A 17,900-nucleotide genomic window follows, 5' to 3' on the forward strand; every position below is an offset into this window, starting at 1 on the left:
AAATAATGTTTAAAAATAACAATTGCTCTGTTCGGCGCTTAATAATGTGTTGTGGTTATAGTTTGCAGCACTATGCAACTCAAACTAAACACTTTAGTTTGTTGTCTCTCTGTCTTGTTATCAGAAACCCTTTTTTATCTGCATATCAGCACAAGATTATGATATTGTGGTTGTTGAGTAAACACAAATATCAAGTAGAAAAGTACTTTTTTTTATTTTCTAACTGTAAATAGTAATTTGTGTTTTGTGCTTTATTCTAATTTCAGGAAACATGAAAGTAAACCAACGGGCTGTATCCAGTAAGTCACTGTGGAGAGACACCGCCGACGGGCCGACAACGGGCGGAAAGCAGCAGCGCGGGCCCACCTGGAGGCCGAGAGGCGGGGCATGCGGCGGCAGGAGGAGGCGTGACGCACGCAGAGCGAAGCTGCAGCGGCAATCTAATACAGGTGCGTATACGACACACCGGCTCACGATCTGTCTATCTGCTGTCAGAATGTAAAAAGGGCGAGGGAGGAACCACCAAAGAGAGCACGGAGGAGGAAACACCAGGCAGCAGACCAAAGGCGCGACAACCGACCCGACCCGACAAGAGCGATGACGCACCCCCGCAGCGGACGCAAGCCCCGGACGCCGAAAGGCGTGCAGCGGCAGCAGACGAGCCGAAGGAGCGCACTGAAAAGTGCCTCTGCCGAAGGGCCAAGTGACAACATATTTGTGGAAACAATAAATCAATGCTGCTATGATGCGTCCTGTGTCAGGTGTCCCCGCAACCCACACGAGGACGGCAGGAAGTCCGTTACAGTGGCGCCCAACCGAGGAAGACCTGAAGAAGCGGAGGACGACGGCGTCATCTGGGCTCTCGTGGCAAGTTACACCAGGCTGCTCATTGTTGGAAACGACAAAAGAAGAAGCCAGGAAAGCTGGTGTCGAGGCCATCTACCTGGGAGGCGAGCTGTCGGCCAAAAGGAAGGAGGACGAGGGCTCCCCGGAAGAAGCATATATGGAAGAGACTTTTGTTGAATATTACGGTAAAAAAGAAGAGGAAGAAATTTCCGTTGAAGATGAAATTTACTTTAATGGTGAAGTTTACGTTGATGACAAAATGTATGTTAAAGAAGAAGTTGATAATGACGGAAAAGAAGTTAAAGAAGGTGAACTCCAAGAAAATGATGAAGAAAAATAAATAATTGAAGAAATTCTACAAGATTATGAAGATGATAAAAATGAAGTAATTGAAGATGAAAAGGAAGTTAAAAATAAAGAAGTTAAAGAAGAAGAAATAAAGGAAGAAATTCTGGAAGAAGATGAAGATGAAGACAATGAAGATGAAGGAGAAATCGAAGAGGAAGACAAAGTCGAGGTACCTCAAGGAATTGAGGAAAAAGTTCTTGTAGAAATGCAAGAAAAGGAAAACGAGGACAAAGAAAAACTTAAACGAGAAGAAGTAACTCAAGAAATTGAAATGGAACAAATAATTGAAGAATTGCTGGAAAGTGATGAAGACGAACAAGAAAAGGAAGAAATCGAGAGAAAAAGTCTTGGAGAAATGCAAGAAAAGGAAGAAGAAGACAACGAATAACTTGAACGAGAAGAAGTAACTCAAGAAATTGAAAAAGAAAAAATAATTGAAGAATTGCTGGAAAGTGATGAAGACAAACAAGAAAAGGAAGAAGACAGAAAAATTTGAACGAGAAGTAACTCAAGAAATTGAAATAGAAGAAATAATTGAAGAATTGCTGGAAAATGATGAAGATGGAAAAGAAGAGGAGGAAATTGAGAACGAAGAAGAGTGGAGAAAAGCTCAAGACCTTCTTGGAGAAATGCAAGAAAAGAAAGAAGAGGACAAGGAAAGACTCACAAAAGACAAAGAAAAGAAAGGTGAAGAAGTCAGAGGGCCACAGCAATTTTTTTCCCGCTCCAGTAAGGAAACAGGGGGGGGAGCACGCTCGGCCGGACCGGAGCCCGGCCTCCAACTGATGGGGGAGGTATGTGGAGAGACACCACCGACGGGCCGACAACGGGCGGAAAGCAGCAGCGCGGGCCCACCTGGAGGCCCGGAGGCGGGGCATGCGGCGGCAGGAGGAGGCGTGACGCACGCAGAGCGACGCTGCAGCGGCAATCTAATAAAGGTGCGTATACGTGTTGGGTTTCTTCTTTCTTCACTCATCTTCAATGAATACTCAAGTTGAATATAAAAGAAAGATGATGGTTTATTTTAAGGATGGTTCAGTACAATGCCTCACAGCACCGGGAAACAAAACATCGGTAACTGTGGAAAATAGAACACAACTTCATCGCGCTTCTTTCTGTGAGTGTCTCATATTCTCTCGCGCGAAGTGAACCGGAAGAGATCACGTGATGATAACACAGGCGAGCCTGCACTACCTTATATAACCTGTTGGAGGCGCAAAACAACAACAGCAAGCCTCTCTCTTGATACACAGAAACAGCATTAATAACAATGAGATCACATTTACTCAACACCCCCCCTTGATCTCATAACCATGAAACAGTGAAACACATTAGTTTCCAAAAAAGAATAATTTGAATTTGTCAATCTTGGCTCTTGTAGTAGGTTTTGTTAAGATGTCTGCAACCATGTCTTCTGTAGGACAGTAGACCAATTAAATTTTCCCTTCAGTGAGTGCCTCACGAATGAAATGATATTTGACATCAATATGTTGGACCTCTGTCTATTAACTGGATTTTTGTTCAGTTCTACTTTCTGTTCAGGAGTGCTTCTAGGTTTGCATTCTGACATGCCAAACCTTTCAAGCATCTTTTGTATGTACATCTTTTGATCCATCTTGATTTCATTCTGTTTCTGTTCAAAATGAATACCCAGGAAATAAGATATCTTACCGAGGTCTTTCATGTTGAATTTGGCTTTCATTATGTTTTTGAATTGCTCAAGTGCCTCTTTGCTACTTGCAGCAATGATCAGGTCGTCCACCCAGATGATGACAATGACTGTTTCATTTTCTGTTTGTTTTCGGTAGACACAATGAGCAGATAGGTTTCTTTTGAAATTGTTTTGCTCTAAATGGTCATTTAGAAGTTTTTACCAATTCCTTCCTGATTGTTTTAGGCCATAGATTGATTTCTTCAACCTAAATACTAGTTTTTCACCTGTGTCCGATGTTTTCTGAAAACCTTCTGGTTGATCTAGGTATATCTCTTCATCAATGGGGGCATGTAAATATGCCGTTTTCACATCCATCTGGTGGACGGTGAGGTCATTTTGAACAGCTATTTGCATCAATGCACGCACAGAAGTAATGTCTGCAGTTGGTGCAAATGTTTCTTGATAATCTATACCTTCAGTTTGACTGTATCCTTTGGCAACATATCTAGCTTTGAAAAGCTGTCCTTTCTCTGTGTTTTCTTTGAGGGAAAAAACCCACTTTCCGCCTATTGCATTTTTCCCTTTTGGTAATGTTGTTAGTTCAAATGTGTCATTTTCTTTGAGAGATGCCAATTCGTCTTTCATGGCTTTTTCCCAGCTGGCTGCCTCTGATGACATCAGGGTGTCTTCATACGTCTGTGGGACTCCACACACTGCCCTACAACAGTGATCAATAATGTCGTGGCTTTCATTGATATCATCAATATTTGTTACATATTCCTCTAAGTATTTTGGAGGAACAATTCTCTCTCTCTTTGGGTAACGACCTCTTTGTTCTATCCTAGTATCTATGTTAGTTGTGGCATCATCTAACACCACGTCTTCCTCTACTTCGAGAGTTTGTGTTTGGTTGTCAACATCATTTTGAGGTACAGTTTGACTTTCGATGCTCACTGATTTTTCTGACACAGTGTCAGGTAATTTGGTTTCATTGATTTCGCAATCTGGGATGTCCAAGTCATATGCATTTGTTTGTGTGTCTTTTTCTGCAGTGTTCTTTTTGGTGAATTTTACCAGTCTGTGTTTTGACACTTTTCTTGACTGTGGATCATAGACCAAGTATGCTGGACTAATTTTACTATATCCCACAAATACTCCTTTCTCACACCTTGGTTCAGGTTTCTTGTGAGTGTGAGTGTATGCGTAACACTCCGAGCCAAACACCCACATTTTTGAAATGTTGGGCTTCTTTCCAGTTAGCATGAAATATGGTGTGTTCTTTGTTCTGTCATTGTAACATCTGTTCCGAATGTGAGTGGCACTTTGAACAGCATAAGGCCATAATGTTTTTGGTAACTCTTTTTCTAATAGCATATACCATCCATCCATCCATCCATCATCTTCCGCTTATCCGAGGTCGGGTCGCGGGGGCAGCAGCCTAAGCATGGAAGCCCAGACTTCCCTATCTCCAGCCACTTCGTCTAGCTCTTCCCGGGGGATCCCGAGGCGTTCCCAGGCCAGCCGGGAGACATAGTCTTCCCAACGTGTCCTGGGTCTTCCCCGTGGCCTCCTACCAGCTGGACGTGCCCTAAACACCTCCCTAGGGAGGCGTTCGGGTGGCATCCTGACCAGATGCCCGAACCACCTCATCTGGCTCCTCTCGATGTGGAGGAGCAGCGGCTTTACGTTGAGCTCCTCCCGGATGGCAGAGCTTCTCACCCTATCTCTAAGGGAGAGCCCCGCCACCCGGCGGAGGAAACTCATTTCGGCCGCTTGTACCCGTGATCTTATCCTTTCGGTCATGACCCAAAGCTCATGACCATAGGTGAGGATGGGAACGTAGATCGACCGGTAAATTGAGAGCTTTGCCTTCCGGCTCAGCTCCTTCTTCACCACAACGGATCGATACAATGTCCGCATTACTGAAGACGCCGCACCGATCCGCCTGTCGATCTCACGATCCACTCTTCCCCCACTCGTGAACAAGACTCCTAGGTACTTGAACTCCTCCACTTGGGGCAGGGTCTCCTCCCCAACCCGGAGATGGCACTCCACCCTATTCCGGGCGAGAACCATGGACTCGGACTTGGAGGTGCTGATTCTCATTCCGGTCGCTTCACACTCGGCTGCGAACCGATCCAGTGAGAGCTGAAGATCCCGGCCAGATGAAGCAATCAGGACTACATCATCTGCAAAAAGCAGAAACCTAATCCCGTGGCCACCAAACCGGAACCCCTCAACGCCTTGGCTGCGTCTAAAAATTCTGTCCATAAAAGTTATGAACAGAATCGGTGACAAAGGGCAGCCTTTGTCACCGATACCTTGCCATTTCAAACAGTGTTCGCCACTGTCTTTCAGCTGTACCGTTTTGATGAGGAGAATAAGGTGACGAAGTTTCATGTCTGATACTTTTCTCTCTCAAAAGTGTTTGAAAATCGTTTCCAGTGAACTCAGTTCCATTATCTGAGCGTATACATTTTACGTTGCCATATGGGGAAACGTCTGCAATGAACTTCTCTGTCGCAAGGGTAGTTTCACTCTTATTCTTCAAGAAGTAAACAAATACTGCTCCTGAATAATCATCAGTAAATGAGACTGAATATTTATGCCCATCTAATCCAATTGGGTCAATGGGGCCGGCCAAGTCAGTGTGCACCAGCTCTAGGGGTGCACTAGCTTTGACATCAGGTAATTTGTTCCTAGTGTTAGTGAATTTTCCTTGTGTACAAATGTCACATTCTATCTTTGTATCTCCTGTAACTGTCATGCCTGTCACAACATTTTGAAGCTTCAACACATCATTCACATTGCAGTGCCCCAAGATCTCGTGCCATGTTTTCACATCACAACATAGATTCACTTTATCTTTTGACATCATGTCATGCACAGAGTCATCGTATGGTTTTTGATGGTTTATCGTTTTGAGGTAGTACAGTCTCTCGTGTACTTCTAACTTGAAGGTGTTTCCTTCTTTCGTGATGAGCCGGTTTTGTCCTTCTTCGAAGATCACTTGAGCTCCATCAGTCGTGGCTGCTTTCACCGACATGAAGTCTTGTGGGTAGATAGGGATGAACAAGGCGTTCTTCAGTGTGACGGGGACACTTTTCCCTTCCGTGTTGCGTAGAAGAACCACTGCATCGCCTCTCTTCAGAGCCACGTTGTTCTTCCTTGTTCCATCAGCCAACTCCATGTAGTGTTTGTTTGGGTTAAAAGTCTCATCAAATCGTGTAAATTTGCTCTTCTCAGTGATTATGTGTGACGTCGCCCCACAGTCCACCATCAGTCCATTTTGTTTGATGCCGTCTGGAAGCACCAAATGACTGGCTTGGAACACAAAGGAGGTGCCACTTTCCTTTGAATCTTCTTCTTTCTCCATAGTTTGTTTAGCAGAGTCAGGCTTGGTTTTTCTTCTGCACGTCTCGTCTGTATGTGTTGTGCTTCTGTGATAGTTGCACCACTTTGGTGTTGTTTTGTGGGGACAATTTCTCGCAAAATGTCCACGATTCCCACATCCATAACTGGTTGCTGACGCTATGTCCACTTTCATTACGTTGTCTGAATATGGTTTGTGTTCAAATTTCTCTGTCTCTTCGTAGCTTCGTAGTTTGCTCTTAAACTCCACAAAAGTCACTTCATCGTTGCTCTGTGTCATGTGAATGACGAATGGTTTGTATGGTTCCGGTAGGCCCCGCAGAACCATAGCAATGCTCAACTCATCGCTTATTACTTGCTTTGTATTTCTTAAAGAAGTCACAATCTTTTCGGCTCTAATGATGTAGTCTGTAATAGTTTCTTCTGAGTTTTTCTTCAGGGAACACAATTCGTTGTACAGGGAAATAATTCTTGGCTTTCCATCACTGGCATAATGGCGCCGTAAAATTTGTAGTGCTTTGCGACCATCGTCAGCAGCATCTCTCATCACCAACGACAGACTTTTGTCGTCGAGGAACTGGATTAGCTCTGCAAAACATTCTGCATTCTTCTCTGGGTCTACTTCACCAGAGGAAAGTATTGTGTCCTTTAAACCTTCAAGTCTCATGCGACCAAGAAATTTTACTTCCCAAAGTTCGTAGTTGTCCTCGTCTCCATCGAAGACCAGGCGCTGCCATCTTCCTCCCGTTGCATGTCTGGGCCCATAAGCTGTTGGGTTTCTTCTTTCTTCACTCATCTTCAATGAATACTCAAGTTGAATATAAAAGAAAGATGATGGTTTATTTTAAGGATGGTTCAGTACAATGCCTCACAGCACCGGGAAACAAAACATCGGTAACTGTGGAAAATAGAACACAACTTCATCGCGCTTCTTTCTGTGAGTGTCTCATATTCTCTCGCGCGAAGTGAACCGGAAGAGATCACGTGATGATAACACAGGCGAGCCTGCACTACCTTATATAACCTGTTGGAGGCGCAAAACAACAACAACAGCAAGCCTCTCTCTTGATACACAGAAACAGCATTAATAACAATGAGATCACATTTACTCAACAATACGACACACCGGCTCACGATCTGTCTATCTGCTGTCAGAATATAAAAAGGGCGAGGGAGGAACGACCAAAGAGAGCACGGAGGAGGAAACACCAGGCAGCAGACCAAAAGCGCGACAACCGACCCGACCTGACAAGAGCGATGACACACCCCCGCAGCGGACGCAAGCCCCGGACGCCGAAAGGCGTGCAGCGGCAGCAGACGAGCCGAAGGAGCGCACTGAAAAGTGCCTCTGCCGAAGGGCCAAGTGACAACATATTTGTGGAAACAATAAATCAATGCTGCTATGATGCGTCCTGTGTCAGGTGTCCCCGCAACCCACACGAGGACGGCAGGAAGTCCGTTACAGTCACTTTCTGGTTTTGAATGTTCATTAAACTAGGAATAGTAGCCCTGAAACACTGACACCAGACAGATGATTACCGCTTTAGAGCTCAATGCTAATATTCTGTCCCATGTGAAATGTATGTGTTTCAAAATACAAACATAATATGAAATGACCTAATGTTCTTAGGTGTGATGTATTCTATAACAAAATGCCTCGGAAGTGTTTGTGAAATGCTGAAACCGAATACACAATTCTTCAGGTGCTAGTATATCTATTAAACAGAGCCAGAAACAGGTTCCTTTACAAAACATCTACAGCAACAATACAGCACATTGCAGTGGTGACTCATTTCTGAATGACGTTTGTTTCATTTTACAGACAATTGGCTTTTTCCTTGTTACTTGATCATGTTCTTACTGTCCCATATCTTCTCCTATTGCCTGTTTCAGCCAATAACTTGCTATCCCCAGAGAGGAAGCATTACTATGGTAAGCATTAAATAAAATAGGTGCACCTACATACACACACCTGCCCCAGAATCTGATTTCCGGGGTAAAAAACATTACAACATCAGGGTCAAACGAAAAAATGTAGTCAGTGAGTCCTATCCTGTTTACCATGAATTGATTAACGTGGACCCCGACTTAAACAAGTTGAAAAACTTATTCGGGTGTTACCATTTAGTGGTCAATTGTACGGAATATGTACTGAACTGTGCAATCTACTAATAAAAGTATCAATCAATCAATCAATCAGTTCTTTTTAAACAAGGTCACACATGTTCACTAACTTTCTCAACGTCTGTATTGTTCACATTCAGACCTAAGGAAAGAAATGTCTTTTTGTGAAGCCATTCAATGAAAAGACTATTACCTCTTCCAGAAGGCATTCACATCATTAAATTACATCCAAGCAGTTGCACGTTGAGACAGTGTATTGTAGGGTGTTTTACCTCACGTAGTTCAAGTAACCCAGTTCTGATCATTTTACTCCACATGGCCCAGTTTGAATGTATGTCATAGCAGTGTAAGCAAAGGGAAACTACAGTTTGTATGATTCAAATGAGGCCCCAATCCTACAGGCTGCAGATAGAAATCTGATAAAACTGTCAGCCGGATGTGTTGCTAATCTAGAACTTACATTTACAAACACGGAAAATATTGGAATCAGATATTCTTTGATTCAAACTAAGTAGCATTTGTTCTGAGACTGCAAATGAAACTCGTCTCACCCGATATTGTAAAAAAAAAATAAAAATAATAAGAAATTCAAATATGCACATTGATGTTACATTTTATTGACTAAATATATGCTAAAATACCGTATTTCCTTGAATTGCCGCAGGGCATATAGTATGCGCCTGCCTTGAATTACTGCCGGGTCAAACTCGCTTTGCAAAATTATTAGCGCATGCTTAGTATTACCGCCTGGTCAAACTCGTGACGTCACGAGTGACACTTCCCCTGTCATCATTTTCAAAATGGAGGAGGCTGATTTCAATACCGGTAATTTGAAATCGCATAAAGGGAAGAAGATTAACAGCTATTCAGTAGGATTTAAGGTCCAAGCTTACATCACGCTCAAATTTTTACTGCATGCCTTTGGTAAGTGCTGGAATGAGAAGAGGTTTTAAAATATTTAGCGCATGCTTACTTTTACCACATGCCTTTGTTAAGCGCAGGAGTGAGAAGAGGTTTTAAATCAATTAGCGCCCCGGCGGCAATTCAAGGAAATACGGTATGTTAAACTTTTGTTGAGAATCAGCTACTTATCATTTCTTAAACTTGATTGTGGCAGTGTCACATATTATTGAACAGTGTTGGAGCTGAGCATCCATTTACTGTAATGAGATAGCATAGAGTGGGTTGTTCCACTGCAGCCAAACTAGACAGCCAAAATTTTGGCTCATCGAACGCTCGCTGGAAGTGTATGGAAAGTGGGCCTGGATTGGATTGGCCTGTACGCTGAGTTTTCAAATCAGGATTAGATTAACTGTTTGCAGCTGACTCCTTTTTTGATTGACAGGAAATTGAGCGAATCAGACATCTTGAAATATTGACACACACACAGCATTTTTTCAAGTTCTGTTCCGTTGTTCCGAGTTGATATATGGAGAATTTTACAATCCTTTAAGTGACATTTTCTTATTTAAATCAAGCATCAAGCAATCAAACATATATTTTACCTGGTATTGGAGACTGTCCACGTGATTAGAGGGTAGCTGAAAATTAGACTTTTAAACGGATGCCGTAGACAATCCAAGACGTACAGTTACACAATTGTGGAAATGTAGACACATTTGTGTCTTTAAATGAAATCAAACAAACACAAATGTATTTCACATTTTAGAAAATAATTGCAAATATTTAACTTTTTTAAACCAAAACCCTTGTTTTGTTTATAAATCAAAAACATGTTCTCATGAAACAATATGTTTTGTTTGCATTTGCCTAAGTTTTAGTTTAGTCCGTTTACGAAAACATTTTGTTAATAGAATCCTTTTTTGGTGAGGAATCAACTTCAATCTTTTGGGCGAGGAATCAACTTCAATCTTTTGGGCGTGGCCTCCTCTGTTAAAAGCCTTTTTATTGGCCAGCCGCAAATGATGGTGACCACTTATCACTTTCGCCCTCACCAGGTTAGAAGCCTGTACTATGAAGGAGGATTTATGTTCATCCAAGATAAATTTGAGGATGAAGTTAAGATATGCAGTACTATATATCAAACGGTTGAACAGTGCTCTACAATGCCCATAAAACGACAGACAATTGTTTACATTAAAGGCCTACTGAAATTAGATTTTCTTATTTAAACTGGGATAGCAGGTCCATTCCATGTGCCATACATGATCATTTCGCGATATTGCCATATATTTGCTGAAAGGATTTAGTAGAGAACATGGACGATGAAGTTCGCAACTTTTGTTCGCTAAAAAAAAGTCTTGCCTTTACCGGAAGTAGCAGACGATGTGCGCGTGACGTCACGGGTTGTAGGGCTCCTCACATACTCACATTGTTTATAATGTGAGCATCCAACAGCTAGAGCTATTCGGAACGAGAAAGCGAAAATTTCCCCATTAATTTGAGCGAGGATGAAAGATTTGTGGATAAGGAAAGTTAGAGTGCAGCACGAAAAAAAAAAAGCGACGGCTCTAGAAAATTTCCTCTTGACCTTTGTGAGGGTAAGAGTAACATACAGTCACAACATCATTTGAGACTAATCACAAGAAATAAATGTATTCCTTTCAAAAAATAAAATAAATTAATTAATAAATTGATTTAAAAAATGTTTTATCCCTCACCATAAAAGTGTTTCCAACCAATACTTAAAGACGTGCAAACAAAAATAAATGTTTCATGAGAAGTTGGGATTGATACACTGGGACCGGCTCCCAGTGTATTAATTCGATGAAATAGCTACCCATTTAATCAAACAGTTTTCTTTTCGATGCCAGTGGTTGGGTCATTACGCAATGTGTGTTGTGACGTCAAAAAGCAAAATGGAGGCGCAGTTGATTACATTTTACAAGTAATGATTGCAACAGCGCTACATGTAATAACTGTAAGTTCGCTACATAATCAAGAGGAGAACATAAGAGCAACATGCTGAATCATTTGAACACATGCAACAATATGTAAGTTATATTTATTATCATTTTAATGATCATGGATTAAAGTTTTTTAAAAACTCCAAAATTTTCTGAGAATTTCAATTCAAGGTTTTCATAAACGGTAAACCATAACCACCGAAATTAAATCAAAAGAAGGCTTGAAATACCATGTGTTGCATGTTCGTTTCATCTTGTAACTTTAAAATAACGTTCTATTTTGAGTGTCACCAATATATTTTCTAGGGAGATGACAAAAGATTTTTAAACATTTTAAAAATGTTGATTTTTGAGTAATTTTCATGTTTTATTTTGTTAAATTCTACAGAATAATATTTCTTATATTTATTTTTAAAAGTTTTTTTTTCCAATGCTACACGCCTCTTAAGACATCACTGTTGGCTTTGTCATATGTTAGTTTTATATTAAACACTAATGATGCTAAACTACCTTTGATTGATTGATTGAAACTTATATTAGTAAATTGCACAGGACTGCACATATTCCGTACAATTAGATTTTTTTAGATTTAAATTTATTCGTTTTCACTGCCGTACATTTAAACATACAGTATAGACATTACACATCACAAAACAAAAATAACAAAAGACATCAAACATGAGCAACACATTTACAGGCTTTGTTGGACAGGTCGGCCGGGCCTGCTAAGGGCGGCTATAGCTGCAGGAATAAGGCTTTTCCTGAGGCGGGCCCTCCGGAATTTGATGGTTCTATACCTGCACCCTGATGGTAGTGGGATTATGTATTTGTGTAGTGGGTGACTGATATCCTGGACTTCCGTGTTTGCCAGTCGAATGATGGACCTGTGGTTTAAATCTGAAATGTTGGGTGTGGGTAGGCCGATGATTTTAGCTGCAATGTTGGTAATGTGTGTGAGTTTGGTCCGGTTGGTTACACAAAGCATGGTGAAAAAATATGTGGAACAGTACAGAAGGATGGGTTGAACAATGCTTTGGTAAAGTAATAACAGAAGATGAGGTGCAACGTATAGTCCTTCAAGTTTTCAGATGGCTGACAATCTTTGTTGACTTTATTTTAGGGACGGTGTGGCGCAGTGGGGAGAGTGGCCGTGCGCAACCCGATCGTCCCTGGTTCAATTCCCACCTAGTACCAACCTCGTCACGTCCGTTGTGTCCTGAGCAAGACACTTCACCCTTGCTCCTGATGGGTGCTGGTTGGCGCCTTGCATGGCAGCTCCCTCCATCAGTTTGTGAATGTGTGTGTGAATGGGTAAATGTGGAAGTAGTGTCAAAGCGCTTTGAGTACCTTGAAGGTAGAAAAGCGCTATACAAGTACAACTCATTTATTTATTTATTTTTGAATGTCCGTGGTGTGCTGATCAAAGGTGAGTTTGTTGTCCAAGGTTACGCCCAGGTATTTAAAAGTATCAACTGTTTTAACCCTTTGATGCATAACATGGGTCAAATGTGACCCAACAAAGTTTTTATGATCTGTTTCTTTGCAATAATTGAATGTAATCTTTCAGTATTCCAGGTATTCCTCAATTAACTTGTTTTTGGTCATTAAACATTATTTTATTCTTTCTCTTCATACTTTTTGAATAAGAATGATTTTTGTATTACTACCCTTCCAATGCACAACGTGGGTCGAAAATGACCCACATTTATTTTCTATGTTATTTCATGTTAGCCTGAGCGTTGCTTTGCTATATAATTCAAATAAATTTATTTTAACCTTTACTATCACATATATTCAGTAAGTATCATGTTTTTGTTCAGCTAAAATCATAATTTAGGGTTAGGGTTAGGTTGCAACATCACAATGGACAACTTCTTCACCAGTGTCCCTCTGGCTGAGAAGCCCCTCGAGAAGAACCTGACTATTGTTGGGACTCTTCGCCAGAACAAACCAGACATACCACCTATCATGAAGCCATGCAAATCACGGATGATTCATAGCTCAGAATTCGGATTCAATGGCAACATGACCATGGTGAGCTATGTGCAGAAGAAAGGAAAGGTTGTTGTCCTTCTGAGCACAATGCATGATGACAAAGCAGTGGATGACAGTCCGAAGAAGAAACCAGAAGTGATACTGTACTACAATAGAACAAAAGGAGGAGTAGACACAACAGATCAGATGGTTGGCACCTACACATGCAAGCGGAGAACACGGAGGTGGCCTATGGTGCTCTGGTACAATATGCTGGATATTGCCTCCCTCAATGCTTACACCAACTTCACTGCAGAAGACCCTGGTTACATGGGTGGTGTCACCAATGCACGCCGACTATTCATCAAGGAGCTGGGCAAAGAGCTGGTCATGCCACATATGAAGAGCCGCATGGAGGGCACACCCCCACTCCAAAAGCATATCATAGAGGCAATGGGAAGATGCGGGATAGAAAAACAAACCATAGTCACCATCCAACCAGAAGAGGACATAAGACAGAAGGGCGCGGCGAAGAGGAAGAGGTGTGCGATCTGCCTATCTGCCAAAGACAGAAAAGTCAGCTGGTGTGCGCAGTGCAAGAAGCCTTTGTGCAAGGAGCACAAACGCACAGTGGTAATGTGTGCTACATGTGAGGAATATGATAACTAACTAATAAAGAATAAAAGAATCATAACTGAATTGACAATTTTATTTTACGTTGGTCTGAGTCACAAGTTTATTTTTGTTACTGCCGGATGTTTGCCAAAATGACAAATAAAAAGGTTTCAAATAATAAATGTATGATTGTTTGGCCCGAATCACATCCAAAATAAGTATTTGAAGTAAAATATTATTGTAATATGCCTTCATCCATTTTTGACCCATGTGTGTAAACTTGATGTAGTATTACAAAAAATACTTTTGTTCATCAGGTATTGTAGGAAAAATATAAATAATGGTTTGTGGTAATCAAAAACAAGATTTTTAAAGAATACTTGATTAAATTATAAAAAACATTGATTTCAAAAGATACAGCAAAGAAACACTCAGGCAGCATGAAATAACATGGGAAATTGATGTGGGTCATTTTGACCAATGTTGTGCAATAAAAGGGGTGTGCATATGTTATGCATCAATGGGTTAACTGTTTGTGTGTTTATGATGATGGGGTGCTGAGGTGAGGGGGGGTTGAACAATATTTCTTCTGTTTTATTGACATTGATTTCCAGATAACTGGCTGTACATGACTCTGTGAAATGTTTGACTGTGTTATGATAGTCCAGGATGTGACTGTTGGAGAGGAGTGCGAGAATGGCTGTGTCATCTGAGTATTTTGAGTATGTTGTGGTGGGTGAGATGCTACGGCAGTCAGTGTAGAGTGTGTACAGGAAAGGGCTCAACACACATCCCTGCTGGACCCCGGTGTTTGAGCCCACCCTTACTGCTTGCAGTCGGTCGGTGAGGAAGTTGTGGGTGAGGTAAATCAGCTGAGGAGGGATGTTGAGCTGGTGTAGTTTCCGGATCAGTAGATGCTTCTGTAGGGAGTAGAAGGCGGAGCTGAAGTCCACAAAGAGGATCCTGGCAAAGTTGCCTGGGGAGTCCAGATGCTGAAGGAGGAGATGCATCCTCTGTGCCCCTCCTGGCCCTGTAGGCAAATTGGAGGGGGTCCAGGTGTGGGGTGACAACTGGAAGGATGATGTAGAGCAGCAGTTTCTCCAGGCGCTTCATAATTATGGACGTGAGGGCTATGGGGCGGTAATGGTTGAGTTCTGTGGGTCTGGATTTCTAGTAGTACCACTAAATGGTAACACCCGAATAAGTTTTTCAACTTGTTTAAGTAGGGGGCCACTTAATAAATTATTTTTGTACTTTTATTTTTTTTTACAAAACAAGAATCGATTAGAGAACCGTTAAAGAACCAAATTGTTAAGCAGAAACAAAAGTGGATTCGGAACCAGTCAACTCATATCAATTACCATCCCTATTATTCCCTGTAGTATGTATGTTTTTTGAAAAAAAATTATCAAAAATGATATGTTATTTTCTCTTTTAAGTGGAACTGGTAAATGGGAATAACAGATGTGAGGGTCGTGTGGAGGTGCGCTACAATGATACCTGGGGCACAGTCTGCGATGATGACTGGGACATGGTGGATGCCCAAGTTGTGTGTCGCCAGCTAGACTGCGGCGTCGCTGTCGCAATGGGTACCAGCTCTCAGTATGGACAAGGCACAGGATTAATCGTGCTGGATAACGTGGACTGCAAAGGGAGTGAAACAAACATTGGTCAGTGTGACAGTCTAAACTGGGGCGTACACAACTGTTACCACTACGAGGACGTGGCCATAATATGTCGAGGTAATTGAGAATGTCAAGTGTTCAATTACAATGCATTTGGAAAGTATTCACAGAGCTACACTTTTTCTGCATTTCGTTATGTTACAGCCTTACTCCAAGATGGAATAAATTCATTCTTGTCCTCAAAATTCTACAGACAATACACCACAATGTCAATGTCAGAAGTTTTTTTTTTTTTTTTTTTGCAATTCATTGAAACTATAAAACTTAAAAAAATCACATGTACCTAAGTATTCACAGGTTTGCCAAATACTTATTTAATGCACCTTTGGCAGCAGTGACAACCTCAGGTCTTTTTGAATACAATGCCCCAAGCTTGGGACACCTATCTTTGTTTAGTTTCGCCAATTCCTCTTTGCCCGTTTTTTCTTTGCACCTCTTAAGATCCATTACATTGGATGGGAAGTGTTTGTTTTCATTCAGAATGTCTCTGCATATTGCTGCATTCATCTTAGTCTAGTCAAGGAGGTGACTAATAACCTTATGGCAAGTGTCAGAGCTACATAATTCCTCTGTGGAGAGCTGATAACCTTTCAGATAGACAACTATCTCTGCAGCAATCTACAAACCAGGTCTGTATAGTATAGTGGCCAGAAAGAAGCCATTTCATAGTGAAATGTTTGCTAAAATGCACCTGAAATACTTTCAGACCACCAGAAACAGGGAGGGTGAGTAAAAAAAGACCTTGGCCAAGGAAAAAAACCCTTGTAGCCATAGCACACATAAACAAGTAAGAGGGAAAAAAAATAATAATACAAAAGACATTAAAGATATTAAAAGAGCAGAGCTGATGCAACCAGCTGCCACTCCATCGGTACCATTTCTACATACAGCTACAAAAGTAAAACAAAAAAACAAAATTACCTATAATATATATTGTGCACACACGATTCCCTCATGCATAGACAAGCAACCAAACAAAACCATAATTTCAACACCCATATACGTACACTGTGGTGGCTTCTGCGGTGTACTACGCCATCGTCTGTTGGGGGGGAGGGAGCATGGCCAGAGACAAGAGCAGACCCAACAAAGCAACCAAGAGAGTCTAATCCACTCCCGGCCGCCCACTAACTCTCAGCTAGTGTCCAGTCTGCATGGATGAGCAAGGATGCGGAGAGACCGAGGTTTCCCATACCTGTTTATTCAGCCAAGACACTGTGAAGCTTGTTCGTCCCATTGCTCAGCGCCAGCTCTGCAGCCATGTCTCTTCATTCACATCTCCCCCAGTCTCTCCAAACGGACTCTGGTGTGACAGAGACCCAGCAACTGGTCTCCATGGCCAAAAGGCTCCCGGGAGGCAGATCCAGAAGTTCACAAAAAAGCACCTCAGAAGTCGCGAAAGTGCCACACCTTGTTACACAGTCCCAAAAGGTCCCTAACCAAAAGGCAAAAAAAACCCACAAGAAAACAAGGGGGAAACATCAGGAACACAAAAGGATGATACTAGAGCACAGAGCTCCTGCTACCAGCCACTACAGCGGCGCCATCTTGGCATTTTTTTTTATAAAATAAAGTTGTTGCAGCATCATGCTGTGGGGATATTTTTGCGGCAGTAGAAACTGGGAGACTAGTCAGGATAGAGGGTATGTTTAATGCAGTAATGTACAGAGACATTCTGGATAAAAAACAACGCTTCCCATCCAACCTGATTGAGCTTAAGAGGTGCTGCAAAGGCGAATGGGCCGAACTGCCCAAAGATAGGTGTGCCAAACTTTTTGTATCATATTCAAAATGACTTGAGGCTGTAATTGCTGCCAAAGATGCATCAACAAAATATTGAGCCAAGGTTGTCAATACTTGTGCTTATGTACATGTGATTTCTACTTTTTATTATGTATAATAAATGTGAAAAAAACAAAAATGTTTTACATTGTCATTATGGGGTATTGTTGTTAGAATTTTTTTTAAACAAAAAAAACAAAACATATTCGATTGTCAAAAAATAAAACTCTAACTAATAAAATAGGGAAAATATGAAGAAAAGTGAATACTTTCCGGATGCACTGTACGTCATCATTTACAGGTATATGGAATAATAAAGGGTAACTAATACAACTTCCTTGCCAATAGAACCACTGGTTGGAGGAGCAAAAGCTTCAGGGGATGTTACCACAATGTCCTCCAGGAACGCATACTTAGGTAAGTACTCCCTGCACAGTAACTATTAAAGTTTTTCTAGCAAATTGGTGACCAAACCTCTCTTTTGTCTGTTCAATGTCGTTCTTTGAATTGGTGTGTTTGCTTTGGACTAGAAATCTTATGCAGTCCCCACACTTTTTTAAAGGAGGTGACAATGCTGATCTTTCGCAGAACCATCCCCATTGCATTCTGCCTCTCTAAAATATTTGAAAGACT

The 17,900-nt window shown here is 41.5% G+C and overlaps 1 protein-coding gene across 1 annotated transcript in view; it reads left to right on the forward strand.

Moving 5' to 3' along the window:
* The first annotated feature begins 446 nt into the window (after positions 1–446).
* Positions 447–17,900, forward strand: part of LOC133551497 (scavenger receptor cysteine-rich domain-containing group B protein) — a 41,551-nt gene continuing 24,097 nt past the window's right edge. Inside the window, exons 1-4 of the mRNA XM_061898255.1 lie at positions 447–2,132; positions 8,114–8,152; positions 15,240–15,542; positions 17,616–17,684. Coding sequence (XP_061754239.1) covers positions 1,991–2,132; positions 8,114–8,152; positions 15,240–15,542; positions 17,616–17,684 — 553 coding nt within the window. The 5' untranslated portion in view covers positions 447–1,990. The remainder of the gene's footprint in view (positions 2,133–8,113; positions 8,153–15,239; positions 15,543–17,615; positions 17,685–17,900) is intronic.

The sequence above is a fragment of the Nerophis ophidion genome, linkage group LG04 (genome assembly GCF_033978795.1).
Source record: "Nerophis ophidion isolate RoL-2023_Sa linkage group LG04, RoL_Noph_v1.0, whole genome shotgun sequence".
In the NCBI taxonomy this organism is placed as follows: domain Eukaryota; kingdom Metazoa; phylum Chordata; class Actinopteri; order Syngnathiformes; family Syngnathidae; genus Nerophis; species Nerophis ophidion.